This window comes from Cyrtonyx montezumae, unplaced genomic scaffold, assembly GCF_038088225.1.
Source record: "Cyrtonyx montezumae isolate F1298 unplaced genomic scaffold, pur_monq_1.0 scaffold_17, whole genome shotgun sequence".
NCBI classification, from domain to species: Eukaryota; Metazoa; Chordata; class Aves; order Galliformes; family Odontophoridae; genus Cyrtonyx; species Cyrtonyx montezumae.
The window spans coordinates 19321742-19341870 of NW_027071903.1; the positions used below are offsets into that span (position 1 = coordinate 19321742).

Below are 20129 nucleotides of genomic sequence, written 5' to 3' on the forward strand. Positions count from 1 at the left end.
TACTTGTCATATGCATGTGGATTGACAGATACGATGAACATGCTAGGTTATTTCATGCCATTTTCTTACTGTTTTACTTCTACAGAGGTAGGTAGGAAGGAACTGAAATTATGGTTTTCTATCTGTAGTGTGCTGAAGTGTTACAGGCACTTATTCTACTCAGCTAATATCCAGTGATTCCAATAACTGCCTAAGTGAAGTTTTTGCTTTATCTGAACTCACTCTACGCAGGTTCCACTGTGCAATTTTTCATGTTTTTTTTTCCCTACTATTGTTTTCTTCCATTCCTTTTTGTTTTTCTTTTTTGCTTGTACAATACAAACCTGGCATGAACACAAATACCAGCTACGTTTCTCCCTGTAATTGTTGTAGAGTAGCCTTTAGCATCTCCCTACAAATGTGTTGAAATGTCAGTAATGGGGTTCAGAACGCACAGCATGGAGGAGTCACAGTCTGGTATCCTCTATGGCAACTTCAAACTAGGCAAGTGTAGTTTTTACTCTGTCATTTTGCTATTTTCATGATTTTTCTGTTGATATTTATGAAGTTAGCTTCCATGGAAGATTTAAGTATTGTAATAAGTTTACTTTAGGAGACTTGATTGATAATTGCATCCATTTTATAAACCCTTCAAGAGAAATTGGTGATTGAGCTCTTTCCACAGCGTTGCCCAAGCTTGCCCCCAGTCCTCTTTACAACCCTGTCTGTCCATACTGCATGCACAGTTACCAGCATGACCATTTCATTACATCTGTTATTTTCAGCAGCCTCTTGGGACTTAGCATTTGGATGGGGAAACCTATAATTTGGACAAACCTGTAGCTTTCAGATGAGTTACTAATTATGTGTATAAGTCCTTCAAAATGGCATGAGGAACTTCATTTATTGAGGTACTACATTTTTATATAGCAAGCTGCCACTTCGTGCAGAGCCAAAGAGTTTAAAAGTTGATTCTGTTAATTTGTTATATAACACATTTCTGAAGACTTTCCTCTGGAAGTAATTGCTTTCGTATCGTTTATTTCTCTGAAGAGAGAACTAATCTTTTTAGGGCCCACTTCTCCTCTTTGTGTCTGGTGAATGTCATACTCTTAACCTCCACGACTTACACCTCATATGTGACCTAAAGGTGCTTGCTGAGGCCGGGTGATTTCACAGTTCAGAGATTACCCCTGTCCTGTCTGTGGATGCTCTCACACCTGAGAGGATGTAGCTCCATGCTGTTACTTTGCATTGTAACTCATGCATCAACTCATCACAATTCTTACCTTTGTTAAGTTGAACTCTTTGTATTTTGATTAAAATCTGGTAATGGATATCTTGATGATGCTTAGTTTGCAGTTGTGGTATACAGGGAACATACTTAGCTTTCCTTGGAGTGCTAAAAAGCATTTAGGGCTTATTCATGCTTTTTAAAAAATATATAATTGGTATTTACAATGATTCCTTATTCTATATGAAATTGGCCAGTGCATTAGGATACACTGTGGTGATTTTATTTGTAATAACAAATGCTAATCCATGTTACAGTTGATAAGTAGTTAGGAAGTCTCTTTTTTTCTTTTAAATGAGAGGTTTTATTTTGCTCTGAGGTTTTTTTTTGTGAAAGATTATTCAGTGAAAAGTCCTTTTTTTCACCCGGTGATGGATACCGGGTCTGCAAATGTGTAGGATGTGCATTAACAAAATAACATCTTATCATGTGATGCAAGTATTTTCAAGTCCCAGCCCCTACTCTCATATTCAGAAATACAGACCACGCTGTCCCTTCTCTGTCTTCAGTAGTTTTGGGGGAAAGCAAGTCATCTCAGTGTAGTCTTCCTTCTGCAGTCAACCACAGCAGATATATCTGTAGAAGGCATCAGGTCTTCTTGAAAACTGTGGAACTGAAAGACAGCGCATTATTCCACCCAGTGCTGTCTATGTGCAGCAGTTCAAGGAAAGTGAGTATGGAGACACAGTGGTATCTCTGCAAGAATGGGCTAAGGGCTTGCCCAAACCACGCAGCGAGCATCTGCTGTCCTTGCAGAAACTATTATCTTCCAGGGAACCATTATCAGGAACAATATCAATCAGAAGCAAGACCTGATAGTGCGAGCTTCTTTAATGGCCACTCACTGCCTGGATCCATTCTTCATTCCTATCTTCTGGATACACATTTTGAGTACAAATGAGAGGAGGTGGATTGAAGCTAGCTGTACTTCACTTTTATACTGAACTGTTGTCTCCACTACTAAGAAGGATCCTGGGTTTGCATTCACATTGTCCTGATAGCATCAAACAAGTAAAATGTGAAATAAAGCAAAACTCCCTGGCTTTTAGCTGCAGTAGAAAATAAAATGTGGGTTGCTGTTTTGATAGAGGTAGCAACTGAACAGCTTGTAGATGCTTTGCCTCAAACTGAATCCCAGCGATGCACCCAAGCTGCCAGAGTTGGGGATGAGCACGTCTTGGAGGAGAGCTTTCTCTCATCCTGTAGGCCTTTCACAAAGGGGGATCTTTTGGAAGAAGCAAGTGTACCAAGTCAGTGTATGGGTTAGTGATTCAGCTCCTGAACAAAAGCTGCTGTCTTGGAAGACTTTTACAGATTTACTGTTTTACTGGCAATTTGATTGCACACTGTTTGGCAGTGTATCCAGCAATCTCCTCCATCAGAAATTGATTTTCTTTCAAAATTCCTACTGCTATATATTTTTTGTCCACTAAGGGGCAGCTGGAGCCTTGTATGTCAATTGACAGCTCTGAAAAATAGCTTATGGGTGGTTTCCATTTCTTATACTTTATTCCGCCCTATAAACAGAGTCTTGGGTTAGGTAAATATTTGACATTTTTCTGTTGTTTCATCTCTAAGTAGTCACTCTGTGGTGCAGTGAATCCTTTCACATCAACTCCCAGATGAGCCTCGATTGAGTGAGTTCTAGCAGCAACCCCATCGGTGCTTTCCTTTATCCTCATTTCTTTCTACATTCCTTTCCTCCTCTTCCCATTCTAATCAGCGTTAACCTTAAAATGAGATGCCTAAATCAGTGCATGCCATACATGTGGCATACATACCCGGGACTTAGTTAATTCTGTTATAATCTTGCATTTCTGTGCACACAGAGTCATTGGTTACCTTGAGCTTTGCTATTACGTGACTCTCTGAAACAGCAGGGCTGCACAGAGTATTGTAATCCAACCGTGTATGAAAGATAGATTCACTAATGCCCTAAAGTAAAGAGAGAGGGCTTTTTCTTCATCATTTTAATTGAAACTTCAGAGTATGTGACCTCCAAAGTAAGACTTGCCAGTGGTTCACATACTGGATTCCTTGGGCTTTCTGCTTTATTTTGTCAGCAATTAAGGGCGCTATGAACATAGAAATTTAGTTTAAATTCTTTGAGAAAGCCTCCACGTTTCAAGACATATTTAACCCCATAAAGACAATCTCTGCTGTAGAGCTTCAGATGGAGCCTTAGTTAGATGATTAGAAATGGGTTTTAAAGTCTAGTTTGAGCACTAGTTTTTATTCACCCGTTCCAGACAATTATTGGTCTTCTGAGCTGAACTGTCAAAGACTGAATACAAGGAGTAATGTGGGAGTAATGGAGCATTGTTGGCTTACAACATTCTAACTGGTAGGTTGGCAGGATTTAGTCACATCTATTACTAATGCAGTGCATGGAGTGAGAGTGTACAGCAGTAACAAAGTCTGAAAACATATGTGTCACCGCTTACCAATGTAAAGATCCAATGTAAACCTGCTGCAGCTGCTAACGTGCTGGCCTGGATTAGAGTGAACAGCTGACACATCTGGAATTGTATGTCCCATTACATCCTACTCCCTTTCTGTTTTTTCCATTATGAAATTTAGGAAAGGAAGCTTGATCCACGTGTAAGTTGTAGCAGTACTAATTATATTAAGCATAAGTTGCATTCTGCTACTAAAATGATGCTTCATTGTATTGTGTTAATTGCAGTTTCAAGTGCTTCACAGTTTGCAGGAGTAATTCACTGGATCAGCCTAGTCATCCTGTCTGTTTTCTTTTCAGAGGTATGTATGATCAAAGACTCACCACACACACAATTGCAAGGTATTTTTGTGCTGTCACTTAAATTAGCAAGAGTTTAACACTGGTTTGATTATGAATAAATATAACAAGAATGCACTTAAGGAAGAAAGAAGAGGAAATATGTAATGCTGCTCTTAGTAAACTAAAAGATCTTGTTTGTGTTGGTGCTGTTTGTCAGTTGCCTAGAATTGGCAAGGGAACATGGGAGACAAATTACAGTTGAACAGCTACAAAAAGAGATAATCATCTCTGGATTGCCACAGACATGGAAGAGGCCTATTACGTGCATTTCTTCTCACAGAAATTGTGTTGGTTTCACTGGGAATAAGGAATTAATTCAAGATCACAGATCTTATTTTATAAAAAGATCTGTTTTAAAAGTGGAACGAGCTCCTCTCATAGTTTATATGGGTAGTTTAGTTGTTCTGGGTTGCTGCCTGTAAACACAAATAGAATGAAACAAATGGTGAATTTCTTTGCAAATATTTTTGTGAATATATTTTCAATAACTGGAAAAAGCTGTAGTCGTGATATAACAAATGACCAAATTGGGATGATCTGTTGTAGTTTTCAACTTCATTCCAAAGAGAAGTCATTGATATGGGGACATCTAGACTGCACCTGAAAATTCCAGAGTTATTAAGGCTGTCTTTCCAGGTACATTATGATGTAAGCAAGGTTTTTGGTTTTTTTTTTTTGTCATGTGATGCCAACTAGTATGTTGGAAGAGAACCTGGGCTTATGTATTTAAAAACATGCTTTCTAGTTCTGTAGGAGAAAATATATTAATCCAAAAAGAAGTTAAGGTCTTTACTCTGTGGTACATTTTGATGAAGATTACAGAGACATTCAGAAAACCCCAAACAGGGAGCTGTGTTGTCTGCAAACAATTGGTAGATGTCTTGTGCTGGATTCTTACTGGTCATATTATACCACTCTTTATTTCTGTGGTTCTATTAGTGAAATTCGTGTATATACACGTATCATTTTATATTTCTGCTTTCTATTTCTGCTCGTTATTGGGGTTTTATAGCTAGTGTGTCCAGACTGCCTTTGGGCACTTCAGAAAGCATTCCTTGATTCTAGGCAGGGGACTCAGGATAACTTTGCATCTCAGTCTTCTCTGGTGCTGGAGCTACACAGATGCATGTAATTCTTTTGTGCATTTCCCACCATTTGACAGAGACTGTGGGTTGTAGATTAGGTGAAATCTGCCTGAAAACGAACCTATAAACCATTGAAAAGTTCTGCAGAATTCTTTCTTTGTGCATTTCATATCCCAGTTCTTAAAGGCTCAGGTTTTGCTAAAGTCCATTCCCTGTAAAGAAATACTTCTCTTTCTCCTTGAGAATCTTTCTTTTCTCCAGTGGGAACCACCACCCTGCAGGTACCTGCAGTCCTGAGCTTTCCAGTAGAGTCAGCCCATAGTAGCTGCTGCAGTCAGCATGACTGCACTTCTGTGCTCACCTCATCTTTGTTGCTGTCTTGAGCTTGTCTCACAGCAAGATTTTTCCATGTCCCTTGTTTTTCTTCTGCTAGGTGTGGCTTTGCAGGAAAACAGTGACCAAAATACTTTACAGAGCCAGAGCTGATTGCCTGACTCGCCATTCTCACTTGGAATTTGTATTTTGGGTGTTTCCTTCCTTTCTGCATCAGATACTTGAAATTACTTTTCTTTGCTTTCTGTCCAATTTTTTAAATAAATCTCTTACTACTCCCTTTTTAGCTGTTCCTGTCTTTCAAAACGTCTTTCTTTGCCTATTTTCACTGTGGGTTGGATTTACACCAATGAGAAATGTGGTCACAAAGCAGCCACATAATGAGCAGAAAGGAGGGTAGAATTTTTAGACATCAAATGCATCTCTAGCTGCTCAGAGTCCTGGTTAAAGCAACAGAGGTAGACTCCACGATGTATCTGGATATCCTCCAAGACCTCAGATCTGGAAGAGAATGAAGGTGTTACTTTGCTGTTGGGTTTGCTGGGCTTAGTCTTGTGCAAGGCTCATTTAATGAACAACAGCACATCTGTTTGTGATGAAATGTGTTTCCTCAGAAGAAAAACAGAAAGTCCATTTTTTCTCACCCAAATCAAAAGCTTTGAATTTCAAGAGATTATGAAATGTTGTAAAAACTTCGGATCACAGAAATACATTTTTCATCCATTTTTTGTTTATGTGCCTTCAGAGGCTTTTTTTCCCCCACTAATTCCTGATACCGTGAGTCAGCTGTCTTTGTTACTTGCTGAGAAGAGTGTGAGTTATGATTAGTGCATTCTGTGTCTGTTGATGCCAAGGATGGGTTTCCAGATTTGAGCAGGCTTAATTGATTTGCTTGGATATAACAGGCAACTGGTGCTCAGTCCTTCAGTCAGTGCTTTTTATCCCCAAACCCTAAGGGATGAGAGTTTCTGGTGTCCAAAAAAGACTTTTTCCTTTGTGAGCACCATGTCCCAGCGTTGGGTGGTTATTACTTTTTTCTGTGGTTTGATTCCCATTCGTTATAAAGGTGGATACGTCATTCTTCAGAGAGACTTCAAATCAGATGTAAAGAAAAAGTAATAGAAACTTGTGGGGTAAAACAAAGCAAAAACAAAAAATAAATAACAACTTGTTGAAAAACAGAAAACTTCCAGCAGAAAACTGAATGTTTTGGAAAAGCATGACTGGTTAAAAGCGAATGCTGTAGACACTGCAAGTACTTACAGTCTTGTGGTGGAGTTAAACAGGCAGTGGCTTTCTGCTTGGTTAAAGTGAAGGGGACAAACATGCCAGCAACTAACAACTGCCAGCAGAACATTTGCCAACAAAATTAAATAGTTGGACTTGGAGCGTTTTCCAGCTCTCTATACACTTGTGTTGTTGCCATGAGTCTTAAAGGAATTTATTGCACTCTGTCAATTTCATATTTTCTTTGTCACTGCCTGAGACTTTTCCAACATTAAACTATCCCTATTCAAGCAAAGTGCACATCAACTCTTCTTGGTTTTTTTCCAAGTATTTTGAATAGGATTTACCAGTGGTGATGACTATGTATGTTTGTCTCTGTATATGTACCCCGCTATAATTTGTCTGTGCACCAAATGTTACCCAGATATTAAGCCAGAAGAGAAGAAAAAGGTTTTGGTGGGGGAAACCCCAGTACCAACTGCAAAGCAAGGCTAGGGTTACACCATGTCAAGATGGCAAAGTCAGCCTTGGTATCAGTTGGCTGAGAAAAGGAAGATGGGGAAATTCAGTTTTGGTAAGTGGACTGGAGTCTGTATTTAATAGCCTTATCCCATTGCCACAAGCAATTCTGTAGCTGTTGTTCAGTTCTGTTTTTCCACTAAGATTGTTGAGACCTTTTGCGTGCAGGAATCAAGTTCTTTTGTATTAGTCTTCTGCATTGCTCTGTGCGTGCTTCAGTCAGCCAAGCACTCAAGCGTTCTGCTAGCTTTCAGCACTTGAGTGTTTCCCAGGGAGAAACCAAGTCTTCTGATGTGCCTGAAGTTAGGCAGTCACTCAAATGCAACTTTTTTCTCGTGTCCAGGAATCACGTTCTTGAATTGAGTAGAGTACATCTGGGGTACTGGTTGATGAAGGGTTTGTTTAATTAGCTCTGGCTCTCAAATGTGTTTTCACTGTTAGGAGGAAAAAAAATGCCATCTTGTACATTAAAAGGAAGTTTTTAGTACTCACTGTGATGTTTTATATCTAGCAATTCTTGGAAATAATAAAACCTCCCAAGGGTGATGTTCCCATTAATGTTCTATAGAAAACTTTAAGAAGGAAACACCCCGAATGACAGAACTAAGAAAATCATGTCTTTCCCATACAGATTATTCATTGCAGTTCCTGAAGAATTTTTCACTACGGAAGTCAGCTGCTTCCTTAGTTAGATATTTTTTGTCATGCTTCTAACAGCTAAGCAGAAAGATAATGATCTTCTATTAATTCTGTAATCTTCAGTAAGCTGGGACGTCTTTTCTGAATGTTTACTTTCATTCCACGTGTGCATGGCTTTTTTCATGGTGCACAAGAGCACTGCTGTTTATTGTAAAAAGCATTGAGTACACTGTGAGGTTTTTTTTCTAGCCACTTTCTTTTCTTACTCCAAAAAGAAGAGCAATTAGCAGGTTTTGTAGAGGCCCAAATGATTTAGCTTGAGTTGCTCCTGCAATGTGAGCCTGCCCATTTCTTTTCCCAGAACATATTACTTACGTGGTGTGCTCTATCAGTTTCATCTATGCTTTCATCTCTTGATAGCCACAGACCAACACCTTCTACACTATGCACTACGAAGAAAAGAATTAATGCTAGTGTCATCATGCCAAGGGGGAACTTCTGAAGCAAGGCTGCTTGAGACCAATTTTCTGTCCAGCCTGCCTTTACCTTGTAGTAATGTGCTGCATCTGTAGTAAAGCGTATCTATTCCTGTAAAGCACTTTCAAATCAAGGCAGGGTTTTCATTTGAAAATTATTTTTTCTTCACATTCTAAGAATGAGTGTTGCAGGACAACAAGGTAACTGCAGTGCTCCTGCAGAGCTGTATTTGAGCACTCAGTGATACCCTAATAGAGTATCAGTGGTAGTCAGTGAAAATAAAGTGCTGCATTCGTGTCTTTTAAGTGTGTCACTAAGCTTTTCCAGTTAATTATTTCTCTGGGACTACATGTGCTAATAGATCCACAGTGTTTACAGAGCACAGTAAGTCAGGAGTGTTTTGTACTGTGTGATGTGGGAGTGAGGTCAGTAGTTGTCCTCTACATTTCAGAGCTTTGGTTGAAGAGAAACCCTGTGAGGAGGATGCCTATGCCCTGGAAACAGGAGGGTGTATCATTTGAGGATGCTGTGAGGGCTGGGGAGGAGCATATGCAGGAGCAGGGAGTGCAGTGTCTCAGGACAGGCACACCAGAAGGTGGCAAGAGAAGATTCTTTTTGGTAGTGAATGAGCTCAGGCGTCTGCAAAATGACCCAAGCCAGAAATCATAAATCATAGAGTGAGTACAAGGTATTCTTTCTGGGAAATATTTCAATAAATATTTGATGTTATGAGATATATCCTAAAGGCAGAAGTTTGATCTTACAGTTTCTGCCAGAGTTTTGTGGCAGTGGAAGGAGAGAACCACTCTGCTGAAGATCCTTTCCACTCTCCTCCATCCACTGTTCAGCTCTTGTGCAATCCCTGCCTCATTCTGAAATGCAGAGTTGCTCTGCTTTGCTAGTAGCGAGGCACGGTGGGCCAGCCTCACCCCGTGCTGCCTCCTTTGGGTTTCCTTATGCTGAGGGTCGTAGTGGCACAGTGAGTCACTCGGTAGTAAAGAGTACATTACCAACTCAAGCAATGAAGTATTTAACGTTACTGAATGTACTGTGCAGTCAGATAACAAATGTGGCTAGCTCGTGCAGATTGTGAGAATTAACACAGCTTGGCTCAGCAAAGGACTTGGCCAGGTTTCCCTGCAAACTAGAGAGAGAACCTGCAGCATCACTGTTCTTCACACTACAGTGTTGTGCAAGCAACTGTGTATCAGCAATGAACAATGTCAACTTCAAAATTACATTTTTTTGCAAAATATGGTTTATTTTTCTTTAATCTGGCTTCACTCCATCTCAAAGTTTTCAGAAGTGTCCAATTTTTTACTTTGTTAGTATGCTGGACAGAATTCTATGTAATAATTTAGCTTTTCCTCAGAATGCAGAGAGTATTTCTGATGTGTGTATATTGATAAGACAGATATAGGTATGTATATATCTATTTACACGACAGCTTTCCAATTAAAAGTTCTCTGGTCAAGAAATGTCAAAGCATTTTTTTTTCAGCTAAGAAAAAAAAAAGTAATACAAACCTCAAAGTGTCCATTAACAGGAAAATAGATACTCAGTAGTATTTAATGTTTGCATCCAAACTTCTGCATCCAGAAATGCAGAATGCCTGTAGTGTAATGCAGAACAGTGTGTATGCAATTGCTGCAGTGCTGAAAAATGTTCACGCATCAGTAGAAAACAGTGGTGCTTCTCTATTTTTTCCTTATTTTTTGTATTTTCTTGTGTCTGTTCTACAAATGGTAAGGGTGACAGATATCATTTCTGTTTCATCTGAGTTATTTAAGTTGCTGCACTCTTCTAATTCCTTTGTGGTTTTTGGTTTGATCCATGTATGGTGTGTAAAATCTTTGCCTGAATTTTATTTCTGCCTCTGTTTTCTATAGGTTCTGCCACAGTTTGGTTTTTTTTTTTAAGTTCTGTATAGAAAAAGTACACAGTCAAGTGCAATATGCATTTGTTTGAAAGATCCTTTCGACTGTTTGGAAAAATATACTGAAATGCTCTTTGTAAGTAACACCAGCACTTTCACATTTCACAAATGTTTTAAAACACATCCTGTGCTCTGAATAACTGTTTGCTCTGAAGATGATGTCTCTCAGGTACAGAGCAGGGATTGTTCTGTCCTTGAGCTCTCCCTTCCTTTAATCTGCTTGCTCTAGTTTTGAGAAGAGATGCTTGTCATCAAGATGTTTGTCATGAGGAAGCCTGTCTTCTAGATATGGCACCAAGTGCCATTGCTGTCTGCCAGACAGGCTTCCTGTCAGTGCTGGCTTGTGCTGATTCACACCAGCAGGCTGAAAATGAAAATATTTGTGCTAGCATCCAACCCTTGGATCTGCTCAGCCTGTGAATGTGACAGTAATGCAGCCTGATTTAAACACTGCAGTGAGGAATTAAAAAGGCAGAAAGGAAAATCTCTATGTTCCCTCAACGGTTCCATGTTAAACCACATTTAGAGTTGCAAGACAGTGCTTCTGTTTTCATTGTGCACAGCTGCCCTGTCCCTGCAAAGAAAAGATCTTTGTGCACTCCTACCCAAAAGAGGAAAGGTTTTCACCATCAGTTACTGTAAACATCTGAAGTGTTCAACCGTACTTTAGTTGCTGGTTGATGTAGCACTCTGTAAATGATGCCTATGCATGGAAGAACATGATCTAGATTTTTCTGTGCTGTCAATAGGGTTGTTGTAAAGGCAGCATCACGTGCTTTTGGGAAGGCTCTGCTTTTCCTCGTGCATTTCCCAATGGCTGCCTGCTATGGACCCCAGGTTAAGTGATGTAGCAGGATTTGTGTGCTCATGAGTAACTTGTACTTTGTGCAGCTTCTCAGTGGGGAGTGAGGCTGTTCCTTACAGAGGAGCTGGGGTACTGAGGCTGCAGGAGTATCTTTGTCATACAGTGTGTACTTAGCATTGTGCTCACATCACACTGGCAAATTTGGAGTGGTAAGGCAATGCACAGATCAGCCATTGTGTGTTTTTTCCTCCCCATTTAAACCCCTGTGCATACAGGTTCATAAGGAAATTGTTGTTCCCGTACTTCATTTGTGAAGTGCTTTGGAAGTAAAATGTTCTTTTTAGGAGCAGAGACCAGCAGCATTAGTAATTCCTGGTGTCTACATAGAATCTCATCGTTTCTTGTAGAGGGAAGTGAGTGCTACATTTGCTCTTCTGGCTAGCAGCTCCCTTTCTCAGCTAGGCCTGGACAGTGCTTCACGTATACCATTCCTGGGAGTGCTGGCTGGCTGACTTTTCTGATTATTTGTGATTGAGGCAGGGGAGGAACAATGCCATTGGATTTTTAATGGGAATTCACCATTGCTTCATTCTGTGCTCTTTCTTTATTCCTGTTTTCTAGTTTATGATGTTACTTATAGATGTTCTGATTAATAGAGGAGGATCATGGGTATCCTCTTATCCTATGACTTTCTGGGATTTCATAATAAGGACTCTGCACTCAGGACAGGCAAGGGGAGAATAAGAGCCTCTGCTCTTCCGATGATTAAATATCAGCAGCTTTGGGGTATGAAGTTTAGGAAATAGTAAGCACTAACATGTCAAAGATTGCAAAAAGTGGGAATCTTCTTCCATTCCAACACTGCTGATGGAGCCCAAGACTGGATCTGTTGAAGGCTTGGGTCTGTTTGGGTATTTTTGTTTCTTGTGTACTTCTATTGCTTGGTTTGTCTATTTATTTGTGGCAGTTTGAATCTGACATGTCTAAAAGAAACTTGAGAAGGTTGGAAAGACTGAACATTTATTTGAGTGTGGAACTTATTTATGAAGTTTCACTGAGTTAATACGGTGGTACTTTATGCTACTGTGCAAAGCTGAAGCTATTTCTAACTCATTTTTATTTAGAGGGGATACAAAATGCTTAGATAAGACAAAAACAAGCCCTTAAACAGATCAAGGGCTACATGTTTATCTAAAATTATAATAATCATCATAATTTCTTCCTAATCTATTTCACTAGACTATTTTGAGGATTGTGGTCCTTGGCATATGGGATTACATTGAAAACAAAATAGAGGTAAGCAGTCTTACTCTTTGCACTGTTTTTCAAGCAGACATATTAAGAATATTAAGAACTGCAGTGGGTAGCTTTGTTACAGATCTGGTGCAGATACCTTTTAATTCAGATAAGTATGCATATTCCTCTCATTATATACACGAATGCAAAGCTGCACGATGCAGTGTCCTTTTCTGTGAGACTCTCAAGGAGTGTGGTATTTGGAAATGCTTTATTACAGGAGGAGGAGAGGATTGTGGGGTTTTGCTACATGCACCTATGGATTTTATCGGTAGAGCCATGCTAGTCCAGCAGCTGTTACTGCTACCCTGAGATAATTTTTACTCACGTTGCTCATTTTCAAGTGACTTGTGTACATACATTCCTGCAATCAAGTCAAAGTTAGAACTGATTGAAAATTTCTATACAGTTTTCTGATAAAAAATCAGGGAAAAAACCCAATTTTAACGTGAAATTGTTTTCTTTAATTAAATCTGCTTTGGATGAACAAGGCAGCCTTTTCTAATCTAATCCACAATGAAACTAGCATCATACAAGTTCTGACCAGTCCTCATTGTCAAAATCCTTGAGAATTTTTCTGCCCAATAACATGAGAGCAGAGAATCTTTGTCTTGATGCACAGATGTTCCCACACATAATGTAGTCAGGACATGGCCAAGAGCCATTAAATCACTTTGCACCATCTTTTTCTACTTGTATTCTTGATCTCTTCCTTCAGGCAGTAAGATCTATGGGCAGGGACTGTATTTTGAGGGCGGGGGAGGCAAATAATCATGCCAAATAATAAGTAATAAATATCACTGATAATGAAGGTCTTCAGCTGTAATAGCATTTAGTCTGTCATTCTGTATGGAGGTTTTTGGCCAGTAGGTCCAAATACCTTTCTCTCTTCCTGCCCTCCCATGACAGTTTCTCTCTCCTCACCTCATAAAATGTGGGTGAAGCACTAAAGAGTTCTGTTGCATTGCCTTAAAAGGATGCAGCCCCTGTGGGGCTTGGCCACCTCACGTATCCTTCTCAAATAAATACCTTAATTTCATTTCTTTTGGGGGGAAGTGAGAGCCCTTCCTGACTCAAACAGAAAAGGCAGGGCTTGTGATCTTCAGGACGGGTTTGAAAAAAAAGTTATTTTTCTCTAGGTGTTTGATGGTGCTGTCATAATCTTGTCCTTGGCTCCAATGGTGGCCTCAACAGTGGCTAATGGCCCCAACAGCCCCTGGGATGCTATCAGCCTTATTATCACACTACGAATATGGAGAGTGAAGAGGATCATTGATGGTGAGTGGTGATTCAGTTTGTGACCCCTAGAATTACCTGATAGGCTGGGGAAAAAAAAAAAAGTTTTAAATAGATGAAAAGATTGCTTTCCACCACTCTTCCTTTTGTTCCACTTCCTCTTACATCTTAAAAGTACCAAACAGCACAGAGTTATGGCTCCCATGGAGGAGAGTAGGTCCCAATTTCATGGCTGTTTCTTCTGTTCCGTTTGAGCTTTGTAATTGATTGGAATCTAATTTTGTGAGACACTTCCACATCTCTACACGTGTCGAGTAAATACACCTGACCTGACACGCTGCCCGTCACTCACCATCAAGCACCATTCCTAATTCTGTGAAATAATTGCTTCCAGTATGCTTTTCCAGTATTTGCCACACTGTCCGTATGTCTGTGCAGCTGTGTCTGTCTTGCTGCTTTCTTTTCCAATGCCCAAACTATGTATTCAGAGTTGAGGAAGGGAATTAGCTTTGTGACTGAAGTGTCCAAGAAAAGTTCAGGATCTCGTGGAGACTCACAAAACATCAAGAAGTGCAATAAGGATTGAACAGCTTTGCTTGTCCGTCTGAGTTTGCTTTGATTGGGACAGGAGAAACATTTTTAGAGGCATTTAGAAGATATCTTGAAAACTGAGCTGTAGCTTGAAAAGCAACCAGAGTTTAAATGCCTTTCAGTATTTCTTTAATGTCCTCCTTAGTCTGCTGTTGCCATCAGGGGCTTATTTTGTACCTCCAAGTCTAGGAAATAAATGCTGTGGCTCTAAGGTTGTTCTTTTCCAAAGGGTGCTCTGTCATTCAGGTTTAGAGGGGAGGGCAGCAGCTCCAAGCAGAAAATCCTTCCTACCCAGCAATTCAGCAAGCTTGTGGTAAATACTAGGAAATGTCTGTGTTAGCAACAAGCTAGGAAGGGAATGCAGGATGTATTTCAGCCCAGCGAGGCAATTGGAGATCTGACCAAGCAGGATCTGGATCCTGCTTATGACCTGCATTTCATGTATTAGAAATCCTTCCTCGCACAGAATACTCTAGTTCTCCTGCTGTAAGCAAAAGGGGTGGTTGTTTGTTGTGGTTTTTGGTTGTTTTGCTTATGAAGATATGCAAAGGATTTCCCTCGGAATTAAAAATTTATTAAAAAACTAAAAAAAAAAAAAAATCACAGCTGGGTTAACTTGAAGTGCTTGTGTTTTCCAGCATATGTCCTTCCAGTGAAAGTGGAGATGGAGATGATGATTCAGCAGTATGAGAAAGCAAAGGTTATTCAGGATGAGCAGCTGGAAAGACTAACCCAGATCTGCCAAGAACAAGGGGTAAAGTTCACTTGTGTCTCTATTTACACATAGCTTGTCATAAAAAATCATACAGTGTATGTACTTTGCTACAATTGAAGGTTTGATAAGTATCACTAGGATTTCTGTTGCAAAGTGACAGATTTCAGCATTAAAGAAACACTAGCTGCAGCCAGGCTACTTTGTGTGGTATTGGTCAAACAGCAGTTGTCTCTATCTTCTGCAGTGCATGTGTGTTTTAAGGTGAGGAAAACAAATGGGAGGAATAGAAAAGGAGTGCTTCCAGTATTTGATCTGTTGAATGAGTGCAATTTGACGTAATATTCAGAGTATGCAAAATTCATTTTTTTTTCATTTTTTCATTTTTTTTCATCATTATTGGACGTTGCAGCTGTATTAAAGCCTTATTCCTTGGAAAAGTACATGCATTTGCATGAAAGCTAATGAGCCTCCCTGCTTTAAATGCTAGAGGCTGCTTCCCTGTCGGTCATTCTCAGACTCTTTGGCACACTCAAGATGTTGCACCAGAAACGAGAAGCTTCTGGTGCAGCATTTTTTAGACTCTTCCCAAGACCCCAAATATTCAATGGCTCAGTCTTTTGAGATAAGAGAAAGTGAGATTTAAACTGTCTTAGGCAGATATACTTAGTGTGAAGTGTGAAACAGTCATTGTGACAATAAGCCAGGCATTTTGAATTAGTCTTATGTAAATGAGTCTGAGTAACCTGCTTAGGCAAAGTGGGGCACCAAACCACAACAGAATGATCCTCCAACCGACTTAATTCTTGTTTCAATTGCAAGGATAACTAGGAGGTGTCCAAATGAAGGCTGGAAGTTTCTAGCGTCAGTTCCCATTGCCCACTTTTGCAGGTGTTTTTCAAATACAGAATGAGGGTTAAGTTGGAATGAGTCAATCAGTCAAAAAGCTGAAGGGCCTGAGTAGACAGGAGAAGAGGCAACGCATCCCAGTACAGGGCAGCTGTGGAATGGGTACCTAATTTGAAGCAGATATTTCTGTGCCCATCTCTCTGTTAGAAACCTAAAACCCATCGACAGTCCTCTTCTTGACAACTTTGTGCAGTGATACTGATAGATTCATGCTTCTGTTACAATCATGAAATGAAAAGGAAATGGTATATACACAGCTTTGCAGAGGAGAGAATCTCTTCAGACCTAATGGCATGGGCAAATCAGCAATTTCTTGGGTCCCACAGCAGTATTTTGTCTGTCAGCTCGTGCAGTAGCATAGGTTAAAGTTCTTGACAATCATAAATTTGAAAACATTCATTTTTAGGAAATTTATTACGGAGCTAAATAATAGTCTTAATCTCTAAACAATTTTCAGTGTTATTTCATAGCCTGAGTGAAGGTAGGCTCGTTATACCAAAAAGGTTTCAGGATCACCCTCCATTCTGATCCACGTTCTCCTTATTTGCATGCCTGGCTTGCAAAACATCTAACCATGGTAGCTCTAAGTTGAGCTCTGATGGTCACAGCATAGTTGTATGTCAAATACAAAGAAATACTGCTTTGGTAGATGAGTAAATCTGTGAAAACAGAGCAGGTTTTCTCCAAGCTTTCAAGTGTCATCAGCTATGGAAAAATATGGACTATAGAAAAAATGACAGCGCACTAATCTCTCATGTTTTACTGTCCTGAGTTCCTGCCAAACAAATGTTTCAGCTGTATAATCTGAGGTAAATGTACTAATTTGCTGCAGTTAGCAACAGAAAACATTGACACAAGTACTGCGTTCTTTCTTCATAAATTAATAGATTCATAACTCAGTCAAGAACAAGTTGTCAGCATTATAATATTCACACTGGCATTTCTATACAGTATCTGGTGCCGAAAGAAGTCTCCTAATGATATTTGATGTCTAAAATTCTGCCAGGTTTTTGCTTTTTCATTTGATTATCTGTCTCAGCCTTTTGAAGGATTGCTCATTCTTGGAATTTGGGTGAGCACGTCTATGCTTTTGCACAAAGGAGTTGCCTACAGCAGTCTGGCTGCTTTTAAACAGCAGGTAGGGATTCCAGGTTACCTTTTCTGAGTGGTACCTACCACCTCTATCACAGGCAGATGAGATAGCACGGAGCTGCCTAGGGCCACATCTGCCTGTAGGGGCTGACCTGTTGCCTGTCGTGCATGTTTCCCCTCTGAGTATGCAGCCTCTCTGAGAAGTGTTTTGAAGCTGGTACTTAACACTTGATAGGCAAATAGCTTTCCTGCCTCAGATGAAGTTTTAATATGAGCTGTGGTGCTTTCCTTATGCTGTGTGATTCGAGTCCTTGTTGTTCATGTACACGAAGGGGAGGAATTGAAGTCACAAAAGCAGCCTCTGTCTGGCGTTTCTCCCCATGTAGGTTTTTTGAGTGGACTTGTGTCTTGTTTGTAATTAATTTAAACTTAGCTGAATATGCATCTTCATGACATGGTCAGTTTAAATTGGCCTGAGTTAGTCTGGCTAACTGTGCTAGGGGTATTCCCCTTGTCCTCTTTCTGCCAACAGAAACCTTTCCTGTTTACTTGCACAAATGCATGTGATGAAGCAGATCTGGAAAGTGATTGGGTTAAAATTAATGTAACAGTTAATCAGTTTTGTAGGAATTGTATCTAGACTGTTCACTCCGCTTTGCAGAATTGGTTCTGTTGATCAAAGGCAAGAGAATGAGAATGCATAGGAGCGAAAGGAAAGCAGCATCTGTTTGCCAGTTTGTACTAGTGTGGTGGGTTTTGTGTGCATGTTCGTAGTGGTTTATTTGTTGTTGGTTTTGATCTGCCTAGTTTTACGTGTCAGCTGTATATTTTTTTTGGCCAATGATAGGGTATCACAACTGCAAAGTATTATTCCATTCCCGAGTGACACTGGAAACGTATTTTGCAAACATGCAGACTTTTTCCAGATGCTGATTTTTGGCTAGCTGTACATCTGAAAAGCAGAATATATTTTATAAATTATAGATGCATGGGCTACAACTTTGGTCTCTGCAGAACCCTGCTGAAACTCTTTCAATAGTTTGCCATCTTATTTATTTTCTGTTGGCCAAGAAAGATGTCATTAAAAAGGAGTGGAGTGTGAGGGTGGTTAAGGCAGAGAATACTGAAGGATTTGAGATGGCTGTGCAGGACTTCACGAAACAGGAGAAACTTTACCCATCACAGGAACAGGGAATGGGGAAAAGGTTAGAAAGTCTCACTGCATCTGCTATCAAAAACATGGAAAGAGTATGTTGCTGGGGGTATTGTTTTATCAATTTTATAATAAGTTTTATCAAATTGATAAGTTAAATTATAAAGGAAACACATACATGCAAAATTTAATTAACAGTGCAAATTTCAGTTCAAATTTCTTTTGAAATCACCTGTAAAGGAAATTCCACTTCTGATAATAGATCTGTTTACATGCCCTTTTCTGTTACTTTCATAAGAGTCATTCAGATGAGTGCAGTCCAGCCCAGACTACGTATCACAAGAGCTCCTTTTCTGTCATCCCCTGTAGTGTAGGGTTTTTCATCATTCTCAGAACTGTAACAACTATGGAAGCTGTAATTTTCTTTTTTTATCTTGCAGTATAATTTGTACAACAGCTGCTAGTTTAATGACAGGGCTATTTAGCTGGTAAAATTACCTATTGGAGAAATAACCGATGTTATCCTTCTGCAATAATTTTAATTCATTTCTATCTACCAGTCATTTTCTTGGTAAGTGGAAGGCAGCCAAGGTCATCCCGTGTTTCGTTCTGCCCATAAATCATTCGTTTGCAAACGTCTCCTGATTTTTTTCATTATTGTTACCAACAATGACTAAACTAATGGAAATAAACATTGGATTGTATCCCAATGGCAGATGAGTTTCAGGGCAGGGCGTCCTATACAGACAGCACTAATAGAATGGAGCAAAGTTATTAGGCCTGCATTAGGCAGGTAAGCTTCTGACTAAAATGTTTGTTCATCTCTCTGAACTCGTCAGCCGTCCTCTGTTGAGAAACCATTAAAGGGGAGGATCTATATGATTCACTGCCAAGTCTGTCCCTTTTTGAGTCTCATGCATGTTGTAATGCATCAGGTGGGAGGAGTGGAGTTTTTTATACAACTGGACGTATAAAGTGAGTTGTTGTGCAGAGCTCTAGATAGGTCTCTGTCATTTTGCCTGCTCATAAATAATTACCTAATGCATTTGTGAAGTGAGGAGGTGCACAAGCATGCCCTGTAGTTCTTTCTGGTTTCTTTCCTGTCAAAATATTGCTAATTTTAACAACAGCAAGTCGGTTTAAATTTGCAGTCAATTTCTCATATAAGCCACGTGTGTCACACCTTTTATAGTGCACATCTCATTCCATTATAATTATAAAAGCCTACTCCAGCAGCAGTGCACGTGTAAAAATCAGAGATTATTAACATGAAAAAAATGTTAAGTTTTAGCGTAGCCTTAAGCCTGCTCCAAAGAAATTGTGTGACTTAATTCCAAAGTCTGGAATAAAGGAATGTAACCCAGAGCTTGTGACATCACACCTGGAGTGCTGTGGCCAGCATGGGCTCCCTGATATAAGAAGTACCTGAACCTAATTACAGGAGCAATGCTCAGGGCTGAAGCACACAGTATAGGAGGAGAAGCTGTGGGAGCTGGGCTTGTACAGCCTTAGGAAGTGAAGGTAAAGCAGGATCTTACTGCTGCCTTCAGCTCCCTCATGGGTGGCATAGCCAGGCGCTGCTTGGAGGTGCACAGTGACAACTGGCACGTAGAAAATTCACTATAAATATAAGAACAAGCATTTGCACCAGGAGGATGGTCAGGCACTGGAGCAAATTGAGAGGAAGGTTGTGGTATATACACCCATAGAGGTGGATAAAACTTGTCAGGATGAGCTGGTAGCAGAGTGAGCTAGATGGCCTTGCTTTGAGCAAGGTTTTGGGCTAGTTGATCCATTTCAGCCTCAATTATGCTGTTATGTGTGAAGTTTTCTAATACATTTTTTTTCCATTGCTAAGTATGTTAAGGAGTTTATGGATAAAGGGCCCCATGAGATCCTACCAAAGTATGTGTAAGTAACAATCATGAATAACATATGCGTGCTGGTAAATAACATCAGTAGCAGTCTCAAATACACTAATGCTCAGTTTTTAATTATCTTCATTTGGGAGATAGTATACCTGAGTCTCCTTGATCTCAACTAGTT

General features: G+C 39.8%; 1 protein-coding gene across 1 annotated transcript in view; it reads left to right on the forward strand.

Annotated features, from left to right (window-relative positions):
- Positions 1-20129, forward strand: part of TMEM266 (transmembrane protein 266) — a 51543-nt gene that overhangs the window by 16592 nt on the left and 14822 nt on the right. Inside the window, exons 5-8 of the mRNA XM_065733597.1 lie at positions 3960-4033; positions 12334-12390; positions 13530-13668; positions 14856-14971. Coding sequence (XP_065589669.1) covers positions 3960-4033; positions 12334-12390; positions 13530-13668; positions 14856-14971 — 386 coding nt within the window. The remainder of the gene's footprint in view (positions 1-3959; positions 4034-12333; positions 12391-13529; positions 13669-14855; positions 14972-20129) is intronic.